Source organism: Leiobunum rupestre, chromosome 5 (genome assembly GCF_980474605.1).
Source record: "Leiobunum rupestre chromosome 5, qqLeiRupe1.1.hap1, whole genome shotgun sequence".
Classification (NCBI taxonomy): domain Eukaryota; kingdom Metazoa; phylum Arthropoda; class Arachnida; order Opiliones; family Sclerosomatidae; genus Leiobunum; species Leiobunum rupestre.
This window is the reverse complement of record NC_143388.1, coordinates 39,845,183-39,866,971: the sequence shown is the minus strand read 5'-3', so window position 1 is coordinate 39,866,971 and position 21,789 is coordinate 39,845,183. Positions and strand designations below refer to the sequence as shown.

Sequence of the window (21,789 nt, the reverse complement as noted above, 5' to 3'; positions counted from 1 at the left end):
TACTATTTATCACGGTTTTATATATATATATATATATATATATTGGAATTGTTACAAAAGGTTCTTTTAAACGTAACTTAGTACATTAATTTATTTTGGAAGTTCAAAACGTATTAAGAGCCCTTCAGAGTACTATAAAAGGATTTCATTTACAAACTAAATTAATATTTTCTTCAAACTTTCAATTCGTTATAATTTGAATTTAAATGAAAACATCATGGATTATAGGTGCGTAAATTACTATTAGACCGAACCAATTAAAAAATACTTAAAGTAAGTGGTTTTACTGATAAACTAAAGGAATTTAACTTTAAAGGGTATCTTAGATTATTGTTTTTAATATTATTCAAGTTCAAAACGTATAAAGAGTCCTTCAAAGTAATTTAAAAGAATTTTATTTACGAACTAAATCCATATTTTAGAAGTTAGTTTGTATGAAATACTTACTAATACCTGAAAAATGGACTTTAGAGTTGATAAGATTTGTAAATATCATTTGAAACTAATAATTTTCACGCTTTATTTAAGTCAAGCAATTACATTTTTAAAAATGAAAGAAGTTAAACAATATAAAAATTGTAAATATTGTAAATATTTTTAGGTAATAAAGAAATTAAGAAATGTTTTAATTAAAATATCTTTCATTTTCCACTACATTTTTAAAAATGAAAGAAGTTTAACAATTTAATTATTCTAATATAATTTCAAAATCAGGTATTATTTAAAGTACAAATGCATAATTTAGTGAAGCAATTCTTATTTAAATACTTTTATTTAATTAATTTGTGTATCTGAAATGTATTAATTGACAAATAAGTGGGTTTTACTATTTATCACGGTTTTTTATATATACATATATATATATATTGGAATGGTTACAAAAGGTTCTTTTAAACGTAACTTAGTACATTAATTTATTTTGGAAGTTCAAAACGTATTAAGAGCCCTTCAGAGTACTATAAAAGGATTTCATTTACAAACTAAATTAATATTTTCTTCAAACTTTCAATTCGTTATAATTTGAATTTAAATGAAAACATCATGGATTATAGGTGCGTAATCTACTATTAGACCGAACTAATTAAAAAAAATACTTAAAGTAAGTGGTTTTACTGATAAACTCTAAAGGAATTTTGGAATTTTCTAAAATAGCAAAGTAAAACTAAAACGTAAACCAAGTTTAAAACGAAACTAATAACTGGGAGAAAGGTTGAAGTAAGTATTTTTTTTTGATTTTTCGTGTTTTAATTTTTGAGTTCCCTATAATATTATAAACTAAATTAAATATAATTTTTGAAAATTTGTGATAAAAGATCTGCTCCTTCGTGTTTTAAATATATTTAAAAACTCGAGATTTTAATGACTTGTTTTCAAAGCATGAAAAATATAGCAGATCCTTTGATTTTAATTGTAGTTAGTAGTTACTTAAAAAAAAGTCGCTAGCTGACTTGGAGCTGGTGTAGTTAAATTTTAAAAATGTGTATTTTAAATTTTGTTTGTAAAAGTTTTTTTTGAAAAAGTTTAGTATTATAGTTTAAATTTATTAAATAAAATAAAATATAAATTATACATTTGGTTTAGTATTTTACTATTGCAAGTAAAATTAATAGTAATTTCAATTACTTTTTTAGTTTTTTTTTGACAAATATGCAAACTATTTAGTTATTTCAAAAACAAATACGTCGAATTATTTGGTATTCGAAATACTATTGGTTAGTTTTTATATCTTTAATTTTATTTTTCAGAACAATTTCTCTTTGTCTAGCTTCTTCTAACTTTAATTTAGATGGCCTTAAAGCCAAGTATTTAACAAATTTTGTAACCAAGTAGATGGAGCTTTAAACAATTTCTCAGTCATGTAGTCAAGGAAATGTTCAAATATACGTGTATTTGGTCATTTTGATGGTCAAATAGCCCAGTATGGAACTGCGAGATGATAGTCAGACATTGAGACGCGGGTGGCGCCCGTGCCCCAGCGTCCGCGCCAGCCCCGTCGGTGCCCCATTTCACATTTCAGACGTCGACGGAGGCTCGGGGCACCATCAGGGCGAGGGCGCGGACGCTGGGGCACGGGCGCCACCCGCGTCTCAATGTCTGACTATCATCTCGCAGTTCCATACTGGGCTATTTGACCATCAAAATGACCAAATACACGTATATTTGAACATTTCCTTGACTACATGACTGAAAAATTGTTTAAAGCTCCATCTACTTGGTTACAAAATTTGTTAAATACTTGGCTTTAAGGCCATCTAAATTAAAGTTAGAAGAAGCTAGACAAAGAGAAATTGTTCTGAAAAATAAAATTAAAGATATAAAAACTAACCAATAGTATTTCGAATACCAAATAATTCGACGTATTTGTTTTTGAAATAACTAAATAGTTTGCATATTTGTCAAAAAAAAACTAAAAAAGTAATTGAAATTACTATTAATTTTACTTGCAATAGTAAAATACTAAACCAAATGTATAATTTATATTTTATTTTATTTAATAAATTTAAACTATAATACTAAACTTTTTCAAAAAAAACTTTTACAAACAAAATTTAAAATACACATTTTTAAAATTTAACTACACCAGCTCCAAGTCAGCTAGCGACTTTTTTTTAAGTAACTACTAACTACAATTAAAATCAAAGGATCTGCTATATTTTTCATGCTTTGCAAACAATTCATTAAAATCTCGAGTTTTTAAATATATGTAAAACACGAAGGAGCAGATCTTTTATCACAAATTTTCAAAAATTATATTTAATTTAGTTTATAATAATATAGGGAACTCAAAAATTAAAAAACTAAAAATCAAAAAAAATTACTTACTTCAACCTTTCTCCCAGTTATTAGTTTCGTTTTAAACTTGGTTTACGTTTTAGTTTTACTTTGCTATTCTAGAAAATTCCAAAATTCCTTTAGAGTTTATCAGTAAAACCACTTACTTTAAGTATTTTTTTTTTAATTAGTTCGGTCTAATAGTAGATTACGCACCTATAATCCATGATGTTTTCATTTAAATTCAAATTATAACGAATTGAAAGTTTGAAGATAATATTAATTTTGTTTGTAAATGAAATCCTTTTATAGTACTCTGAAGGGCTCTTAATACGTTTTGAACTTCCAAAATAATTTAATGTACTAAGTTACGTTTAAAAGAACCTTTTGTAACAATTCCAATATATATATATATATGTATATATAAAAAACCCTGATAAATAGTAAAACCCACTTATTTTTCAATTAATACATTTCAGATACACAAATTAATTAAATAAAAGTATTTAAATAAGAATTGCTTCACTAAATTATGCATTTGTACTTTAAATAATACCTGATTTTGAAATTATATTAGAATAATTATATTGTTAAACTTCTTTCATTTTTAAAAATGTAGTAGAAAATGAAAGATATTTTAATTAAAACATTTCTTAATTTCTTTATTACCTAAAAATATTTACAATATTTACAAATTTTTATATTGTTTAACTTCTTTCATTTTTAAAAATGTATTTGCTTGACTTAAATAAAGCGTGAAAATTATTAGTTTCAAATGATATTTACAAATCTTATCAACTCTAAAGTCTGTTTGTTTTATTTAAAAAATAGGCTTGTTCACTTTCGATTATTTAAACATTTAACAATTTTTATTTAACTATTGGTTATTTAAACAAATACCACTTTTATTCAAATAAATGCTTGGTTGGGTAAAAAACACAATTAAATAAGTTAAAATGATATTCTTTTTACCAACGTTTTTTAAATAAATCGGAAAATTTGTGGATAAAAATTAATCGACTGCCGAACACTAGAAGCAATTCTAATTTAAATGCGTATATTTAAATAGGAAAAAATGAACGATTCGATCGGAGGCATATCATTAATTTAACGTATTGAACGTAGAGTAAGAGGCTTTTGTAGTAATTACTACCTATATTTGCATTTCAGAAATCTATTTTAACATATTGAACGCCAAGAAAAGAGGCTTTTGTAGTATTTACTACCTATATTTGCATTTCAGAAATCTATTTTAACATATTGAACGTCAAAAAAAGAGGCTTTTGTAGTATTTACTACCTATATTTACATATTGGAATGTAATTTAACGTATTGAAGGTAGAGTATAGAGATTTTGTAGTATTTACTACGTACATTTGCATTTCAGAAATCTTTTTTAACATATTGAACGCCAAGAAAAGAGGCTTTTGTAGTATTTTTCCTCCTATATTTACATATTGGAATGTAATTTAACGTATTGAAGGTAAAGTATAGAGATTTTGTAGTATTTTACTACCTATATTGGCATTTCGGAAGTATATTTTAACGTGTTGAATGTAGAGTATAGAGAGTGTTGTAGTATTTTTCTTCCTACGTGACTACACCGGAAACGTCTCTTGTGTTATTCGCTTTAGTAATCAAGCCGACTCTGAACATATGTTTTACTCTTTATTCTACGAGGTTTAAACATACACCATTTCAGTACAATCTAAACTTATTCCATACGCTATTTAAAACACATGCGATAAAGATAACGAGGAAACAAGTTAACTCTGAACATATATGTTATGCTCTATACGTGAAGGATGTTGTAAGCTTAAATTCATAATGGTTAATGTGTAGTATTTTTCTACCTTTTTACATTTTATAGTATTTCTTTATCTATATTTGTGTATCGGAAATGTATTTTAACGTATCGAACGTAGAGTAAATTTGTTTTTATATTTTCTTTATATATTTGCGTATCAGAGTTGTGTGTTGTCGTATTAAAAGAAGAAAAAGGAACTTTTCATAGTGTTATTCTACCTATTTACATATCGGAAATGTATTTATATTTTACCGTATTTAAAATATAGGTAATTGTTTTATTGGCTTGACTTAAATAAAGCGTGAAAATTATTAGTTTCAAAATGATATTTACAAATCTTATCCACACAAATTTAATTTAATTTTAATTTTAGTGTTTTATAGTATCTTTCTGACTATATTTGTGTATAAGAATTATATTTTACCGTATTTAAATAGTAATAAAAGCGAATTGAAAGTTTGAAGAAAATATGAATTAAGTTCGTAAATAAAATCCTTTTATAGTACTTTGAAGGACTCTTAATACGTTTTCAACTTGAATAAAATTAAAAAACAATAATCTAAGATACCCTTTAAAGTTAAATTCCTTTAGAGTTTATCAGTAAAACCACTTTAAGTATTTTTTCAATCCTTATACCTATATTTACATATTGGAATTGTTACAAAAGGTTCTTTTAAACGTAACTTAGTACACTAATTAAGTATTTTTAATTTACCGTAATTAAAATATAGGTAAGTGGTTTTTATCTTATTTTATACCTACGGAAGGGATAAATAAATTATAGCAATAAATTTTTGGAGTTTGGAGATGGGTGGGAAAAAAAAATAAGGCTCTTCGTTTTTCCAACTGCTTTTCTGATGTACCCAAAAATGGACCAAAATAGACCAAAAGTACCCTTAAAACGACCAAAGTCACCATTTTCGGCCCTATGTACCCCATTTCGGACCAAAAGTATCCCAAACTGGACCTATTAGCTTTATTGTAATGTTAAACTCCCATAGAGATTCCCCTAAAAGAAAAAAACTTGCGGTCCAATTTTGGGTACATGAATTATTTCGGAGAGGGAATCCATGTTTTAAATTCAAATTAACCGCGCGCCCGGGCAATCCGCGCCTCCCAGGTAATCCGCGCACGCGCGCGCTATCTTGCTGCCTAGGTTATTAATCATACAACTTACATAATTTCCACTTATTTCGTACGATAAAACGCGATCGAGATATTCGTTTTAAGAAATACTCGTGAGATTGGTTCAAGTGTCAAGCATATTTAAGTACTACAATGATATTAAAATGAAGTTTAAAAATATTTCCATTCTACTTTAACAACGAATATTCCATGACGTCAAAACACTCTTAAATTCAAATTAACCGCGTCCCCGGGGTAATCTGCGCACGCGTCGCCTAGGTTATCAATTTTTACATCATTTCAACTTATTCCGTACGATAAAACTTGATAAGATATACGTTCAAGTATCTTTCGAGATAAGCGTAGATAAATGAACAAGTTGGCCTGGACACAATATGTTGATATACGAAAAAACAAATCGTCGCGAGAAATATCAGAAATACATTGACTTTTTGACGATTTTACCCCCATTTCATTCCTTAAATCCCGGATTTCGATCCCAAACCCGAACCCGGGTTCGGAGCCTCGCCCTTACTTTCCCTCTACTTATCTCGAACCACTACTTGACCTCGTTTGTCTGATTTCGTAATAAGCTTGTCGTTTTTTCCTATTTTTCGTAGAGCTTGGGTTCATTTTTGAGAGTCTACTTAAATTGATTTACTGTTTTATAGTAAAATTTCTAGATTCTGTAGCTTTATCAACAGTCGCGTCTAAATGAACTAATGCGTTCTCTAATGTACATGATAAGTTCACTTCTTTCTTGTTGTTGGTAAGTTTAAGAGAGCTTTCACTTACGTTTTCCACAGTACTGTCTTTGTCCTTTTTCCTGTTAAATTGAACTCAAATGGATAATTTTCGTATTTAGGTGTTGAGAGTCCTTTTTTATTTCAGGGGTATGGCCCGATTAAAACCAATAGTGCGTCCGAAACTAGTCGGGTTGTAAATATTTATATACTTTTAAATAAAATACTTTTGTGCACTTGAAATAACGTTGTATACCTACCTTTTTATTAGTATATATTTGGGCAAGTGAAAGCTAAAAATTTAAACCTTTTTAAAAAAAATAAAAAAGATGTAGGTTTCAAATACTTATAAAGGGTCTATGTTTTCTTAAGGTAATGTGTTGTTATGTTGGTTTGAGCAAGTAAGGAAGTTCATATTTGCTGTAACGTAGCTCATCATAGAAACGTATGGATGTAAATGCAGCTCTTTTCACATTATTAAAAGAATTTAATTTCAATAATTCAGAAAACATTTAGACGTGGAATCTCAAATATAATGATCATTAATTATAATGTTGATCAGTTTTAAATTGTAGTGCCCTATTCCCTACAAACTCACCCTTAAATTGCGAAATATTCATTGTATTGAAATATAATTTTATATTTTGGAATGAGGTTGATATTTCCTTATATTCAATTTCGCACCTATTGTTGAAGACATTAACAAAAATCTTTTTACTTTGGGGTACTTAATTAAAAGATGATAAAATTTAAGATTTCCTCAATATGCTGTCCCTTATATTCAATTTTGCATCTATTGTTAAAGACATTAACTATAACCTATTAGCTTTGGGGTACCTAATTAAAAGATGATTAAATTTCCTCAATATGCTGTCCCTCATTGTACATTGCAGAGCTAAAGCATCAAATAGTAAATTTTTGGATTAGGAAATCCACAGAAGTGGTTTGAGCTGAGATTGCGAGTGTAGCCACCGACGTCGACCATCTTTATCCGATCTCCGAGGCTTAGTTTCGGAAGGTTCATTTCAGCGAGCCAATCGCGTGGGTCTACACACTAAAATATAAATAATTTTCCTTCGCAGGCTGTATGTAATTTTTCTCTCCACATGGCATCAGGTTATACATTAACCACTTGTATTTCTGCGCTTATCCACATTAAATATTCAAGTTACATGTGATAGGCATATTTACTGACCCAAAACCCATATTTTGTCTATTATTAGTACTGTCTCTATTTTGAAGGTTCTTATTTCAAGCGTAGAACATTGGAAGCATACAGGGTGTCTCACGTTGCTCGATCAGACCATTTTTCTCCAAAAACCATCTAATCTAAATTTATTAAATTTATAAATTTCTGGAAAATTGTTCAAAATTTAGCAGAATTGAAATTAGTTTTCACCCGTCAAACAAACGGTTTCAACGAGAAATTTGTAAAACATAAAGAAAATGTAGAAATTGAGTTGATCAGCTCAAAAATACCCTATTTTTCATTCATTTTGAAGGTCATGAAAAAAACAAGTTGATACTATCTGAAATAACCCTTTTGAAATTGATATATCTGCCATTTTGTACGACAACACAATTTTTTTAAGAGTTCGAGCTTTCAAATATTTTTTGAGCTAACAAACAATTTTGGTTTAATTGACATAAGATATAAAAATTCCCTTTAAAAACATGGTTTTAGAGATACGTTTTGAAGTCTACGTAATTAAAATGATAGTCAATTATTAAGTGGTATATTTATTGGCACCTATCAAGTCAAGAAAGTGACAATATCTTTAATAAAATTTAATTAAAGCTACACTTTTATTCTATCTGATGATTAACGGTTATTTCTTCAAATCCAATATTACGTGTTTTCTCACGCTTTTATGTAAGATTTATTGTTTCGAGAATGTATACGTAATGTCGCTTTTCTAACAGTAGACCAACTCACAGCACCATTCTCCAAGGTGATCGCCACTACAACATTACAGGAAATATTCATTCCAGGTTTCGATTATAGGGGCGTTATATATATTATAGGGGTTGAATAATTATGGAAGACACTTTTTTTCTAACACGTGAATAAATTATTTTTCAAATTTGCGAACATTGGTCAAATCATCCTGAAACTTACAAATTGATTGGTTCATTTACCAATTATCAAACCATGAAAATTTCAGAAATTTAGATTAAATGGTTTTGAGAAAAATGATTCGATCGAGCAAATTGATAGAAATTTAATTTATATGATATATTTAATTTCCTTTTCTTATATATAGTTTTAATTTTACTATATAATGTAAACAATCAAAAATCTTTCGCCTACGTTCAAATGAAGCAGTTTAGAGGAATGAAGATCAAAATTATCTCTGTTGGCGCCACTGTAGATGCCAGCGTTAAGAAAAATATCTGAAATAGACAATTTGTTTAGAAAATGTTTATTGTTAAGAGGGTTATTATCAAAGAATATATTTATGAGGCATTTTATTTCTTATACAAACTAGTCAAAATGTCTTACTTAGCCGCTCGATTGAACACATGGCAGTATGCCTAACCCAAGGGTGAAATAACTCGCTAAAAATGTGTACACCAAATTTTATATTAAAGAGATTACTTAAAAAAAAACATATTTCCTAAAATTACCCGGGATTATTTCTAATAATCCAAATAATATTATGACAGATAATTATGAGATTACGCGAGATTACTGAAGAATACTAGATATTACGGTAGATTACTCAAGATTACTAGAGATTACCGAAGATTACCAGAGATTGCGCGAGAATACTGAAGATTACGCGAGATTACTGAAGATTACTAGAGATTACGTGAGATTACTGAAGATTACCAGAGATTGCGCGAGATTACTGAAGATAACCAGAGATTACGCGAGATAACTGATATTACCTGAGATTACACGAGATTACTGAAGATAAAAAGAGATTACGCGAGATTACTGAAGAATACTAGATATTACGCGAGATTACTGATATTACCCGAGATTACACGAGATTACTGAAGATTACTAGAGATTACACGAGATAACTGAAGAATACTAGATATTACGCGAGATTACTGATATTACCCGAGATTCATTAAGATTTCTATATTACGTTTCTTTTGGTATTCACGTGCCTATTTGACCCCCAATATTTCAATTTCCTTCAAAATATTGGGAATACTTGCCACATTTGATTGTTCAAGGCAGAATTGGTTCCACCAAAAAATACGGATATTACTTGTGATTACACAAATTACCTGGGATTACTAATTTATCCAGGAATTAACCGAGGGATTACCTAACGAGTGTACACCAGGTTACTAAATTTATTTCCCCTTCGGCCTAACCGAACGTGAATGACCCTAAACGTACTTTTGAAAACGTACATTAAACGAATTCACGACATTAAGGTTTTCAAGTAATTTTTGGCATTTTCGATAGATGATTTCCACCATTACTAATAATTGGAAATATTTGGCGATTTGTGTGCGTTTCAGTCGCTGTGGGTCCCAATCCCCGTTATGGATCATTAATAACCATTACGTTTAACATTGGGACAAGTAAATCAGCCTATATTACTAACCAAAGTAAACCGCTAACTATTTCTGTATAATTTCAATCACCTTGTTTTTTTAAGCTTAGGTTTTGAACTCCAATAACTTTCATATATAACTGGAACGAATTTGCCACAAGGAAAAGACCAGGTTCTGCTATGAAACGCACGTTTGTTGGAAATATCTCAGTGATAGACTTTTGAATATTTTTGGCTTGCTGAATTAAAAGAAAAATTCGTAAAATGCATGCTTAATCGATCTTATTTTAATATTTTTATATGTGTAGCAATCTAATCAGTAAGAGCCAACTAAGGGCCCCGTGCAAGGACGCTTTATAAATTATCGTAACTTTAGGGGATCAAACAAATCGTAAGTTCTCTGGCCACGCCTACTTCCTGGTCCAATCCTCGTAAATTGACGAGAGTGCAGAAACGAGTCGGCACAGTCCCTTAGTCATTTCATGTGCCATTACGACAAACCATTTTTAATCTTAAATAGAGTTGTCCAGCTCTGATAGCCAAATTTCAGTTAAACTTCAAGAACATACGTTAATAAAAATGTGTTCGCTTCCACTATTTCCAGGAAATCCACCGCCGATATCAATGATTTCCACCGAATGTCCCAATATTTTGGCTTTATCGTAGAGCATTTTCGATAAGTCCAAAGCTTCCAAAAATGGCTTTTCAGATTCAGTACAATGACCTACGTGAAAACTAAAAATTGTGTTATTATTTATCTTAGCAGTTTTTAAACATTTTTATAATTTTATTCTCATTGTTAATTAACAAATATAAATATACTAAAATAATTTAAGGTTTGACAAACCTTTGATGGAATAATATCTTAATTATTACTTCAATTTAAAACCTTCTGGTTTCAAACCTATAAGATTCCTTAATACTGAATTTATTAAATTAAAAACAATTTCATCTTAGGTCTAAATAAACATTCTTTCGTATTTTTATTTTTCAGTCACGTAAAACCCGTTATCAGAATAGTATTTTGAAATAAATGTACTAGCTTTAGGAGAAAAACGCCTCACGAGGTGTTTCATTTGTACTTACTTATGGCATTTGATAATTAAAAAACGAAATTCAATAATTCCCTTTATTAAGGGCGTAGTCGCTTAGAAACACCTTGTTATTGTTAAAAAGTATTTTTATACGTAGCATACTTCTTTTATTTGAATAATGCACTTTTGATACTTGTTTTGTTTTATATCGAAAAAGATAAGAAATTAATGCTTAGTGAAAGGAAACAATTGGGTTCAAATAATAATAGAAGATACACATTCGCGCGATTTTCGAGGTTTTAGAGGCCGATGTTTGACGGCTAATTACTCGGATATGGTTCAATATAGGAAAACATTTCTTAGTACCTATTTCACTACTTGTTTCCCAAAAAACACGCCCGAAAATGTATGCTATAGATGTCTCCGAAACACCCTGTTTATACAGCTGATGCTTTGCTTCACAGTGTAAGTTATGTTAAATGTTCAATTTATAGATGGTAACCGAAATATAGTTAGTTATGAGTCCAAACTCCATTTGTCGGTTAAGTGTCCAAAGTTTTTAGACGGTAAAAATTACTATTGGCCGACTGTTGAAATATCTGTCAGCGGTATTTTTGTTTAATAATAATAATAATACTCAGCTAGGCGCAAGTCATCTAGCGACTTTTAATACCTTAAACAGGTGGCCGGGCTACAATGCGTAGGAGGGTGGTGGCAAACACTACACGCCAAGCGAGCCAACAGCTCCCTACACTAACTATTACCGTTTCGGGCCTGATATCCTACAGTCGGCCAACTGTTGCATTAAAGGTCTCTTTGCAGACTTTAAAAATTACTATTGGCTGACTGTTCAAATAATTGTCAGTCGTATCTTTGTTTCGGGCCTGATTTCTGACAGTCGGCCGACTTTTGCATTAAAGGTCACTTTGTAGACGGTAAAAATTAATATTGGCCGACTTATCAAATAATTGTCAGCGGTATCTTTGTACATCTTGAACGGGGTCGGATATGAATCCGAAATGGGAATGGATATGGATCCTAATCGGAGTCGGGTAAGTCCGAAACGGGGTCGTGTAGTAATTTATTTGCGTCGGGATACCTACCAAATTTAAGTCCGAAAGTACATTTTTTTTGCGGTAAAAACAGTTTCCCCGACTGTAATTCGGGCGGACATAGTACCTGTCAAAAGAGTAGTTTTCCGACTGTATTTTGGCTACGACCAAATCGCCGTCGGACAGTCGGCCCAACCAAAAATTGGCACTGTCGGCCAGCCGTCACTTGCTAACACCACGAATATTATTCCTCACCTTTAGCTACTTCAGATTATTTTACGTATTATTATTACTTAAATAAGATTTTAAGACAGAATTGGATCAATATCCTGCTTAAATTATTATTTGTTTCTTGTTTGATCTGTCCAATTTTTGATCAAATCTCGAACAAATATCCCGTCCGTAAGGACATTTTAAAAATAGCTTTTCTGTGAACATGTGGGCAGATATTGGAAATAATCAACTATTGTTTCGAAATTTTAATCAAAAAACAGATTGATGCAAGATATGCTTAAATGCTAGTGCTAAATCAAGATAAGTTGCTTTTAAATATGCCTCTTGATTATGTCTCGAAATGGGGTTTCCACACCGCGGACTGCTATTTCATTTCGTCGAACTGTACAGCATTCGCACCGCTGAATATTGATAAGTGCATGTTAATTTACTATTATGGCATGGAATTATACATGAAAATATTCCGGTTCTTAGTTTATAATGACAACTATTATATAAGTTGTTTATGCTCAAGTCGGTGAATTAATTTAATTTTTTAAGTTTGTATTTTGGGTTATAAGAAGTATAAACTCGATAATACCTTGCACTATTTGTCATTAAATTTTGACTATTCATTTTTTAAAAAGATCGTAACTGTGACTACAATTATTAACTTCTTTATCTAAGCGTTGTGTAGTCAATTTCGTAAATCCAAATAAGTTCCTCTCGAAGCTGGGGACTTTTTAACCTTGTTGCACAAAAATGGAATCAGAAGTGAGTGGTTAATTGGATTTTGTTAATTAGATAGACTAATTTCATTTTTTAAAGGGCATCATATCCCAATGTGTGAAAATGAACCAAGCCCTTCTTACGTTATTCCATAGATATCTAATTCCATTTGCTTCGCAATCATCATCATATGTACGCCATAGTTAAATGAGCAACCAAATTTAATCCTCATGGCTGTTGTTTTTGAATGTGTGTTTTCAATATGTAAGGCCACGCGCAAAATACATCTACAAAGGAAAAAATAATGTATCAAACTTGAGATTGTTAATTTGCTTTTCCAGATTTCATAGAATGTGCATACAGACGTATTTTGAATTATAGCCTGCTAAGTAGATGAAAATGTCAACTGAAACATTTTATTTTTCTAAATATACAAACATAGTGTACTTGGGTATATATTACGATTTGAATTTGACACGCCCTCTATAAATTACGTCACAAAACCGTGAGCGTGTGATCTAAAAACATTTAAAAGTTCTTTTATAAAAATGTAATCCCTGAAAATAGGAGTTTCTATAAAATACGGGTGGTCCCGTGTAAATTTATTTTTCTACTTCACTAGTTATAGCTATTGAAGATAGAGCACGCGCTCGAATCGATTTTGGAATTGAAGTCCACGTGCTAAACGAGCGTGCCAAAAATTATTAGAGAGGAAAACCTTTTATTCTTTTACTTTTACTCTTTTATTTTATGGAAACACCAATTAACTGAGCCTGACAAACCAGGAAACTATTTCCAAATCATTGGCGTCTAGGGCTTCTTTGCGTAATACTTAATATTTAAAGGAACGAAACTTTTCCTGGAAAAGTGATAGCTAAACCCTATTTTAACCAACTAAACATCAGAAATACAATACAAAACGTAAACCAAAAATACAAAAAATCTTTCATGAGCTAAAATGTCTTGACATTTGATCTAAATTATATTGTCTTAGTCGTTAGATAGATAATGCATAAATAGGCAAAACCAATTGCATAAGTAAATCAAACGGCTACACGCCTAAAATTTAAACTTGAATATTGTAATGCCCAAATATTAAGTTTTTGAATATATTGCTCTTTCGTTAAGTTTTCTTAGTAACAATTATCCCTCTCACGCTTCTCCCCTATTTAGTTTCGTTTAAAATACCTTTCCTGAATATTAATGCTGGCCGTTCTTTCTGACGATTGTTATATTCTCAATTGGCCTCCGCGAAGGTGCCCCCCAGGCACTGTAGCAGAGTCGTCCCTAAATTGGTTTAGAAGACTAGTGCGCAAAGTCTCTATTCCCCGACCCTTTTTTTTTGGCCTTGGTCCGATAGTTCTTCCCGCTTTTTTTTTTGAGGCATTGTCATAAGCCGCCCGTTCCCAAATGTTAGTCCCATAAAGTTCCTTGGTTTCATTATTCATTTCGAACTCTTATTCCAAGAATTGAGAATTGCCATAAAACCAGAAATGTGTGCATCGGTATCGATGCTTTCATGTTCAAGTATTTTTTTGTTATATTGCTTTTAAAAATTGAATGTGTCAAAATTAAAGTGGTTATTTATTTTTATTTATGGTCTCTGACCTTGGATCTTGCGCGAGGTGTGCGGGCCTTACCGACTTCCAGCGAAAGTGTCCCGACCTCTGACCCTGGGGGTAATCAAGACTAAGTGCCCCCTTGGTCATTAGACTTGGTACATCCCACCTCGTCCTATTGGGCAATTCAAATATGGATGCCAAGAGGTTATTGGGTCCAAGTGACACTATATCCGACCCGGATGAAATAGGTCACGGCCCCCTTTTGATTAAAACCAGAAATCAGTGATTTAGAAGTACAAAACGACAACTAGAACTGAAGTTGGAGTTTCTCTCTCTCTCTCTCTCTCTCTCTCTCTCTCTCTCTCTCTCTCTCTCTCTCTCTCTCCAAGAGAGACCGACCAACCGCTTCAAAATAGAGTTAAAATAAAGACATCGAAGTATTCACCGGTGCTTCTCGGTAGGGCTCGGAATTCCTACAACTTTTATCCAATGGATAAGGCCTACTATATCCAAATTACGATTGTCTATTTGAAGAAAATAGAATTCGTTTACTAGTGAATAAATGCATTTCTTTAAAATTTATATTTTTAAACAATCATTTATCTGAATAATATTTCGTTGTTCATAAAGAAAATGTTGTTTATATATTTTAGGGTTTATGTTTTTTAAGAAAAAGTTATTCACGGAATAAAGGTCTAAATCAGCTTTTTTCTTTTAACGAACTCAAACCTTCAAAAACGTATATTAAGTATAAATATATCCAAATCTTAAATAAACAATAGGCAAATTCATTTACGAAAAAAATTCACGACTGGATAAATTTAAAACAATTTGAATTTTTTTATTGGTAATGTATTATCTACATGAACAAAAGAAAAACCGGAATCGCTTTTGTTTACTTTTATCCAAATCGAGAACACATTTTTAATAGACCCGATCTCCATATCGGTATAATTTGAGGTCGCGGTCGGTTAGTAGTATAATATAGTTTTCTCTGACCATTTTAAATAAAATTCCTGAACGTTTTCTATTACATCTAAGAGCACCACGGATACCTTCATAGTATCTCGAATATTTTATATACACAAAAACTAGGATTTGTCTATAAACCTACGAGTTCCAAGGCAAGAATTTAGGACTTCTACGCGATGTACATTAAGGAATCAGTTAATCGACGAGTTTACAATTTTCAGAAAGTAAATTCTCTTACTTTTTCCCTGACTTTTTGGGCGTATTTTCAACTTATCCAGGTTTTCCCTATCGTGTACGAACCCTGAACGAGAATTCAAAGACGCCCCTTATACGGATACGTTGCTCGGTTGAAAGGTACCTTCAGAAACTTGGCAACTATCTTAGTTTTTTTGGTCGAACTTTTTGGGGTCCCAAGTACCCAAAAAACCCACGAACTAAATACATACAGCCATAACGAAGGAGCAATCTCCTGATTAAATTGCTGTACTATTTACCTTTCTATTGTCAAAACATCAGGGATAGAGAATGTCCACCTTATGGGTTCCAATGGCCCAACTTGTGAAAGCGACTACGAAGTGTTCAAGCGGAGAATATCTCCTATCGTTTGATATTTCATATTTATCTTTTTGGGTGCGATTTATGAACGAGGAAGATTGGTACGTTCTATTTTGATAGATCCAAACATGCGGATCTACTTCGCAGTGGCGTAGCTAAGGTAAGTGTCACCCAATGCGGAAATTTAAAGTCTCACTCTTGCACATTGAGCGAGGCATGATTTTATTCTGTCGTCAGATGCTTCAAGGGCCAAGTGTGTCACCCCTCTTGGCGCTCTTTGAGGTTAACACCCAGGACGGTCCGCACCCCATAGCGACGCCACTGCTTCTTCGAAGATCTCGAGCCCCAAATCGCCCAGCAAATGGAATGTTACTCGTAGCGAGTAATGGAAATCGCGTTAAGGGCGTGGACAAGCATTTCTAAAATACCATTAAGAGGTCGCTATGTAGTTAAAATCTGTTACGTACAAAGCTACGATACTTTAAGTCTAAGGGGAAACGGAAACTACCCGACTGTCTTTAAGCTAGTGCTCCACACATCCTCGGAGCCGGAGCCAAAGCCAAAACTCGGCTCCCGTAAAAAGCCGGAGCCGGAGCCGGATGCAAAATCCTAGAACCGGAGCCGGCTCCGGAGTCGGCTCCGATTCCACTAATTATTTTTTAAGCGCATGTATATATTAAGATAACACTAATGTATCTGTGAAAGAATACACTATTGTGTTTCAAAAGCTAATCATCATTCATCAATACTAATAAAAATATTTTATTTTATTTTTACACAAGATAGATAACAAAGTTACCAGTGGAATGTACCACTGCTACTGCTAGGACTCGTAAATTCATAACAAAATAGGGAGCGTCCATTAATTACGTGAGGCGATTTTGGTTATTTTTCGCCCCCCCCCCCCTTGGAGATATGTCGTGAGATTTAATCTGTGTTTGAATGCGTTGGATTTATTTAAAAAAACATAATTTGATTAATAATTTATATTTAAGACTAGTTAAGACTAGTATTTTAGACAGAACGTAGTCTAGAATCACAGTGAGAAAATCGAACAATAAAATACTTCAATTTTAAGTATTAAGGAGCGACTAAAATTCGTAAAAGAATATTCATTCTAATTAGGTCCACGGGGACTCATGTGTGATTTTCAGTAAAATAAATCATCTGATCCTTCAACCTCACTCTGATTTAGCCACTTTAAACCGTTGTCGCTTGCACACAGAAGCTCGGTAACTCAGCGTGTGACAATCCGTGAAGGTCACACTTTGTGCGCTGGTGCCGGAAGTGCTCTGTGGACCCCACTCCGGTGCTCCGCAGCCCTTGTGATGGATGAAAAGTAGATACCGCATGTACTGCAGCATCTCTTTTTCAGATCAGCACGTACACTACGGCACTAGAGGTCATAGGGCATGCTGATGTGTGTGCGAGGGTTGAATTACTTAATTTAACCCAGTTTTATCGCAATTTTACCCTGTTTCTTGCGGAAAAAAATTACGTGATATTTGCCGAAACCCCACTCTCCTCCACGTGAGATTGGGTGAGATTCAGCTCGACCCCCTCCCTCCCCTAAACGCCTCACGTAATTTATGGACGCTCCCAAAGCTTAGACATAAAAAATTACCATAAAACTATTGTATCCTTTAATTCGGAGCCGGCTCCTGGATCCGGTTTAAAACACTTGGAGCTTCACCGGAACTGGAGCCGATAGGGTTTAAGTCGGAGCCGGAGGCATGCGGAGCACTACTTTTAGCCATTGTCGACAGATAAAAAGAAAGGGTTAGCGGTTCGCTCCAAATGGCGAATTTTTTTATTTGAACAATAATTATCCAAAAGCATAATTCAGTAAAATTACCTTAGTTACACAACACATTCAAGGTAAAATATCCATTGTTTATATGAATAAAAAATAGACATTATTTATAAATATATAAAAATACTCGTTTCCCACTTCACTATTTTAAAGGATATGTTTAGGAAAAAATGTTTGGTCATGAACAAAAGTGATAAGAATAAAAAATCTTGTACATATTTTACTAATAAGATAAGTGAATTCAAGTTTTATCCAAATGAATAATATTTTAAAATAAAAATTATCTTTATCTATTTAACGAAATGTCGATATTTTGTTTAGTTCGTTTTATGAATAATTGCAATTTATTCATTTCTACAATTGTATCCTTAAAGAAATTCTCCAAAAAACTATAAATATTTTATTATAATGGATATTCGATTCCGAGCCCTACTTCTCGGTAGCGGTTCCTCGACGCCAACTTTGACTATATGTGCGGTCCGCGATAACCGCAGCCAGCGATCCTCCCTCTCGACGGACTACCTCGTTGGACGATGCATTTTATTCCACTTGAGTATAATTTTAACTCATAATGACGATTCGTCGCTACTTCCGCGTTAACCACAAACTATGGTTAGCGGTGTGTAATCGGGGTATAAGCCGATAATACACCTCCCAAAAACTTTCAATGCCTTCTGGCGTAGAACATTGTTAGTGTAGCTGTAGCAATTATGCTATTTTAGTATCTTGGTCAAGTTACCATTTTTATATGCCTCTGACATTAACCCTACGGGTTAATTTGTTATGTATCTCAGTGTATAACCTTTTCACGGCCTTTGAGCCATTTCTTGTTTTGTTGTTGAATGAAATTAAATTTCTGAAGTCACTATTAAATTTTACCTATATATGGCAATTCTCAATTAATAGTTTTATTACCTTCGTAGTTAAGCCGAAACACGTCCCTATGATTTTTGAGCCAAGTAAAAATTATTAACTCGCTAACCCCAATAGTGTCAGTTATGCGAGTACCCGGAGTAACAATAAAGTGTTAATGGGATAAAAATAATCCCGTTACAATTTATCTTGTGATAATTAAAGTTATCCGGTTTTCTAAACATTTGTCAAATTTACATACTTTGGTTTTCCGTTAAAGTACAGTTTGATCTTTTCCAATTCTGATTCGCTGTCAAATACCAGCATTTCCACACCCCAGTCACAAGCGCTCTTTATATGCGACGGAAATTTGTGGGTACATGTAAAAATTATCTTATTCGGTGAAACTCCCATGTCCAGAACGTATTTCATTTCTCTCTAAAATAATTTAAACAAATGTAGGAATTAATGAGTATTTTTCGAGCTATTCATTTTGTGGTTAAAGGTCAAAGACTCTCCAGCTAATTGAAAATTTAAGATAAAGTTTTTAAGTGATTTAGTTCCTCCAAAAAACGAATTTCAAGTCTGAATTTAGAAGTTAAAAACTACATAATCGACAATACGAAAAAGTTACAAACGACCCTAAAGCATTTTAATTGCATTTAATTTAATTTATTTATTTATTTATTTGTTTCTTTCTCAACGTTAAATCAGAAATTGACTTTAAGCGGCAAACGTTTTAAAGTACTCTACGACCAAGTGTGTTAGAATGTCACATACTTATTCAGAAAGGAGAATATGATTTGAAGGTTCAAAGTGGTTGTGGTTTTTAAAAGCTATCCCCCACAAATATGATCCTACGAAAGCCCATACTTAAAGCCAATGTGAAAGCCTTTTATTTCAGATATAACGGAAATAGCGACCACCTTATTGATTGGATCGACATTTTGGAGAGAAGGGTTAAAGACAGTGACATCACAGATTAGCACATCGTAACCACCCATTAAACAATGAGAACGGAAATCAACTACTATGGTTGCTTATCTTTTCAAATTTCAATAAGATATTACTCGAAAATAAAACGTATAATATAAAATTATCTGTTTTTTTTTCTACAGAATGAAAAAAATACACCGTTGTGGAACATAATTACAGTGGCTTGATAATTATAATCTTAATGTGGTTTATTCTATAATTACTATTGCGAAAATCGTTTTTATAAGTAAAACTTTAAAATAAACTAAGTTTGACCTACTTGGCTAGGGCAATCATAACTGCATCCTAAATCTTTTGTATGTTTTAGAACAATTTGATCATCATTGGCTTTTACAGCTAAAAACAAAAAAAAAATAACTATTTTTGGCAGATCAGTTTCGGACATGATGGTTAATCGTTTTTTACCGTAAAATAATTCAATGTTTGGTAAATGTTCCGTCCATAACTTATAGCGATTAGTTATTTTTTCCAAATCTCCAACCATAAAAGGCTCATCGTTTTCCTGCGAGTCGTAAAGATTCTGATAACAAGAACAAACTGCTTAATCGTAAAGCAAGATTAATGGAGGGTTTCCATTTTTTGATTCACGTCTTCGAAAGTTAGGTGGTTTTGGGAAAGGTGGATTTGGGTAGTGCTATATGTTACTAGTCGGCAATGTATATTATTTAAATGGAACCACAATAAAATGACTTCCAGTTTTTGATTTTCCATTTTGAAGATCTTTTGTTAGATAAAGATTAACTCAATAGAGAAACTAACGAAATCGGGGACTCTGAGTTTTTGTTTTGGACAACAAAATAGAGTTTCCGTACTACAGGTCAATAAGTATTATTTTAAAGATTGTAAATGGACCAAAAGTACCTTTATCAGTGTTTCTTCGTCTATTTCAGTTTTAGAAAACGTTTTTCCGTTATCGTCAGAAAAACCTCCAAGATGTGTATTTTCTGCTTGTTTTGATAATGCTTTTATGACCTTGCTTTGTTTCATGTTTAACTAAAAATATATTAAGTTACAAATCAGAATAATTTGAATTTTTTCAAAAGTTTTGAAAGGTTAGTAAAGAAGATACTTTTGATAGGGTGTAGGGGCCCTTGAAAAGAAAGGCAATATACACTCTTTTTCGCGGTATTTTCCTGGGCGCTTCCATGTTTGGTTTTCCCCTGCAGCCCCATCCTATATAACGGGAGCCCAAACAGTGGATGCTAAAGACTCCCCGCGGAGGGTAGAGGCAATGGCCGACGAGCGGGAGGTAAGCAAGAGGGGTCAAAAAAAGGCGCGAAAAAAGTGTATACGACAAAGTCTTTCCAAACTTCTTATTTCCCATCTTTAAGGCCCCTCTGTTCTTTCCCAAAAGCGCCTACCCGAAATATCTCGGTAGCTGGTGCACTCTTAAATAGCTCTGGTGTTTTTGATAACTAAATATAGACGTATAAATTTCATTCTTATCCCTATACTGTGCGAGGGACAGCAAATGCGTAATTTCGATTGCCGAAATTGTTTTAAAGGCAGTGAGGGCACGATTTCACCTTTCTATTGTATCATTTCCCTTTGAATCCCAAATGGTGAGAATTACCGCCAAATCCCAATTTCGGGGCCCCCATTACCAAAATTTGGACAGTGACAGTGATAGTACTAAAATGAGCCAATGACCAACTTTTTGGACTCCTAATTAGAAAAATTAAATTTGGCAACGAAGAGTTTGATAACATTTTAACTACATTTGGGGTTGAAACTATCCCAATATGTTTAAATGTTAATTTTGGGTTTGTTTTGATTCAGTTAATAACGGCCAAAATATTTTTTACATTTTAACTCATCGTAGGAAAATGGGGAAAAAACAGGCATTCTTCTCAACTCACCCCCTACAAATCCTTCAAATTGTTGCATTACCTTTTGAAACACTCTGTATTAATTGTGTTTATCGACGCTCCGTAAAGTTAAACCTTCTCGTTTTCAAGGTAACCTGTCTTATAAAATTACATATCATTATATAGAGTAAGATAAGGTTAGGTTAGTTTAGATAACGTTAAGTTGGGTTGTTACAAT

The 21,789-nt window shown here is 32.4% G+C and overlaps 1 protein-coding gene across 1 annotated transcript; it reads right to left on the bottom strand.

The window, feature by feature from the left end:
* Positions 1 to 10,522: 10,522 nt before the first annotated feature.
* On the bottom strand, positions 10,523 to 20,915 carry LOC149944448 (ornithine decarboxylase-like). The gene is made up of 7 exons (XM_090176363.1): positions 20,856 to 20,915; positions 20,605 to 20,736; positions 20,149 to 20,263; positions 20,003 to 20,079; positions 19,010 to 19,185; positions 13,137 to 13,280; positions 10,523 to 10,700 (listed from the first exon to the last, which is right to left on the bottom strand). Exons 1-7 carry the CDS (start codon positions 20,913 to 20,915, stop codon positions 10,523 to 10,525), a joined length of 882 nt encoding a protein of 293 aa, XP_090032489.1.
* Positions 20,916 to 21,789: the final 874 nt, after the last annotated feature.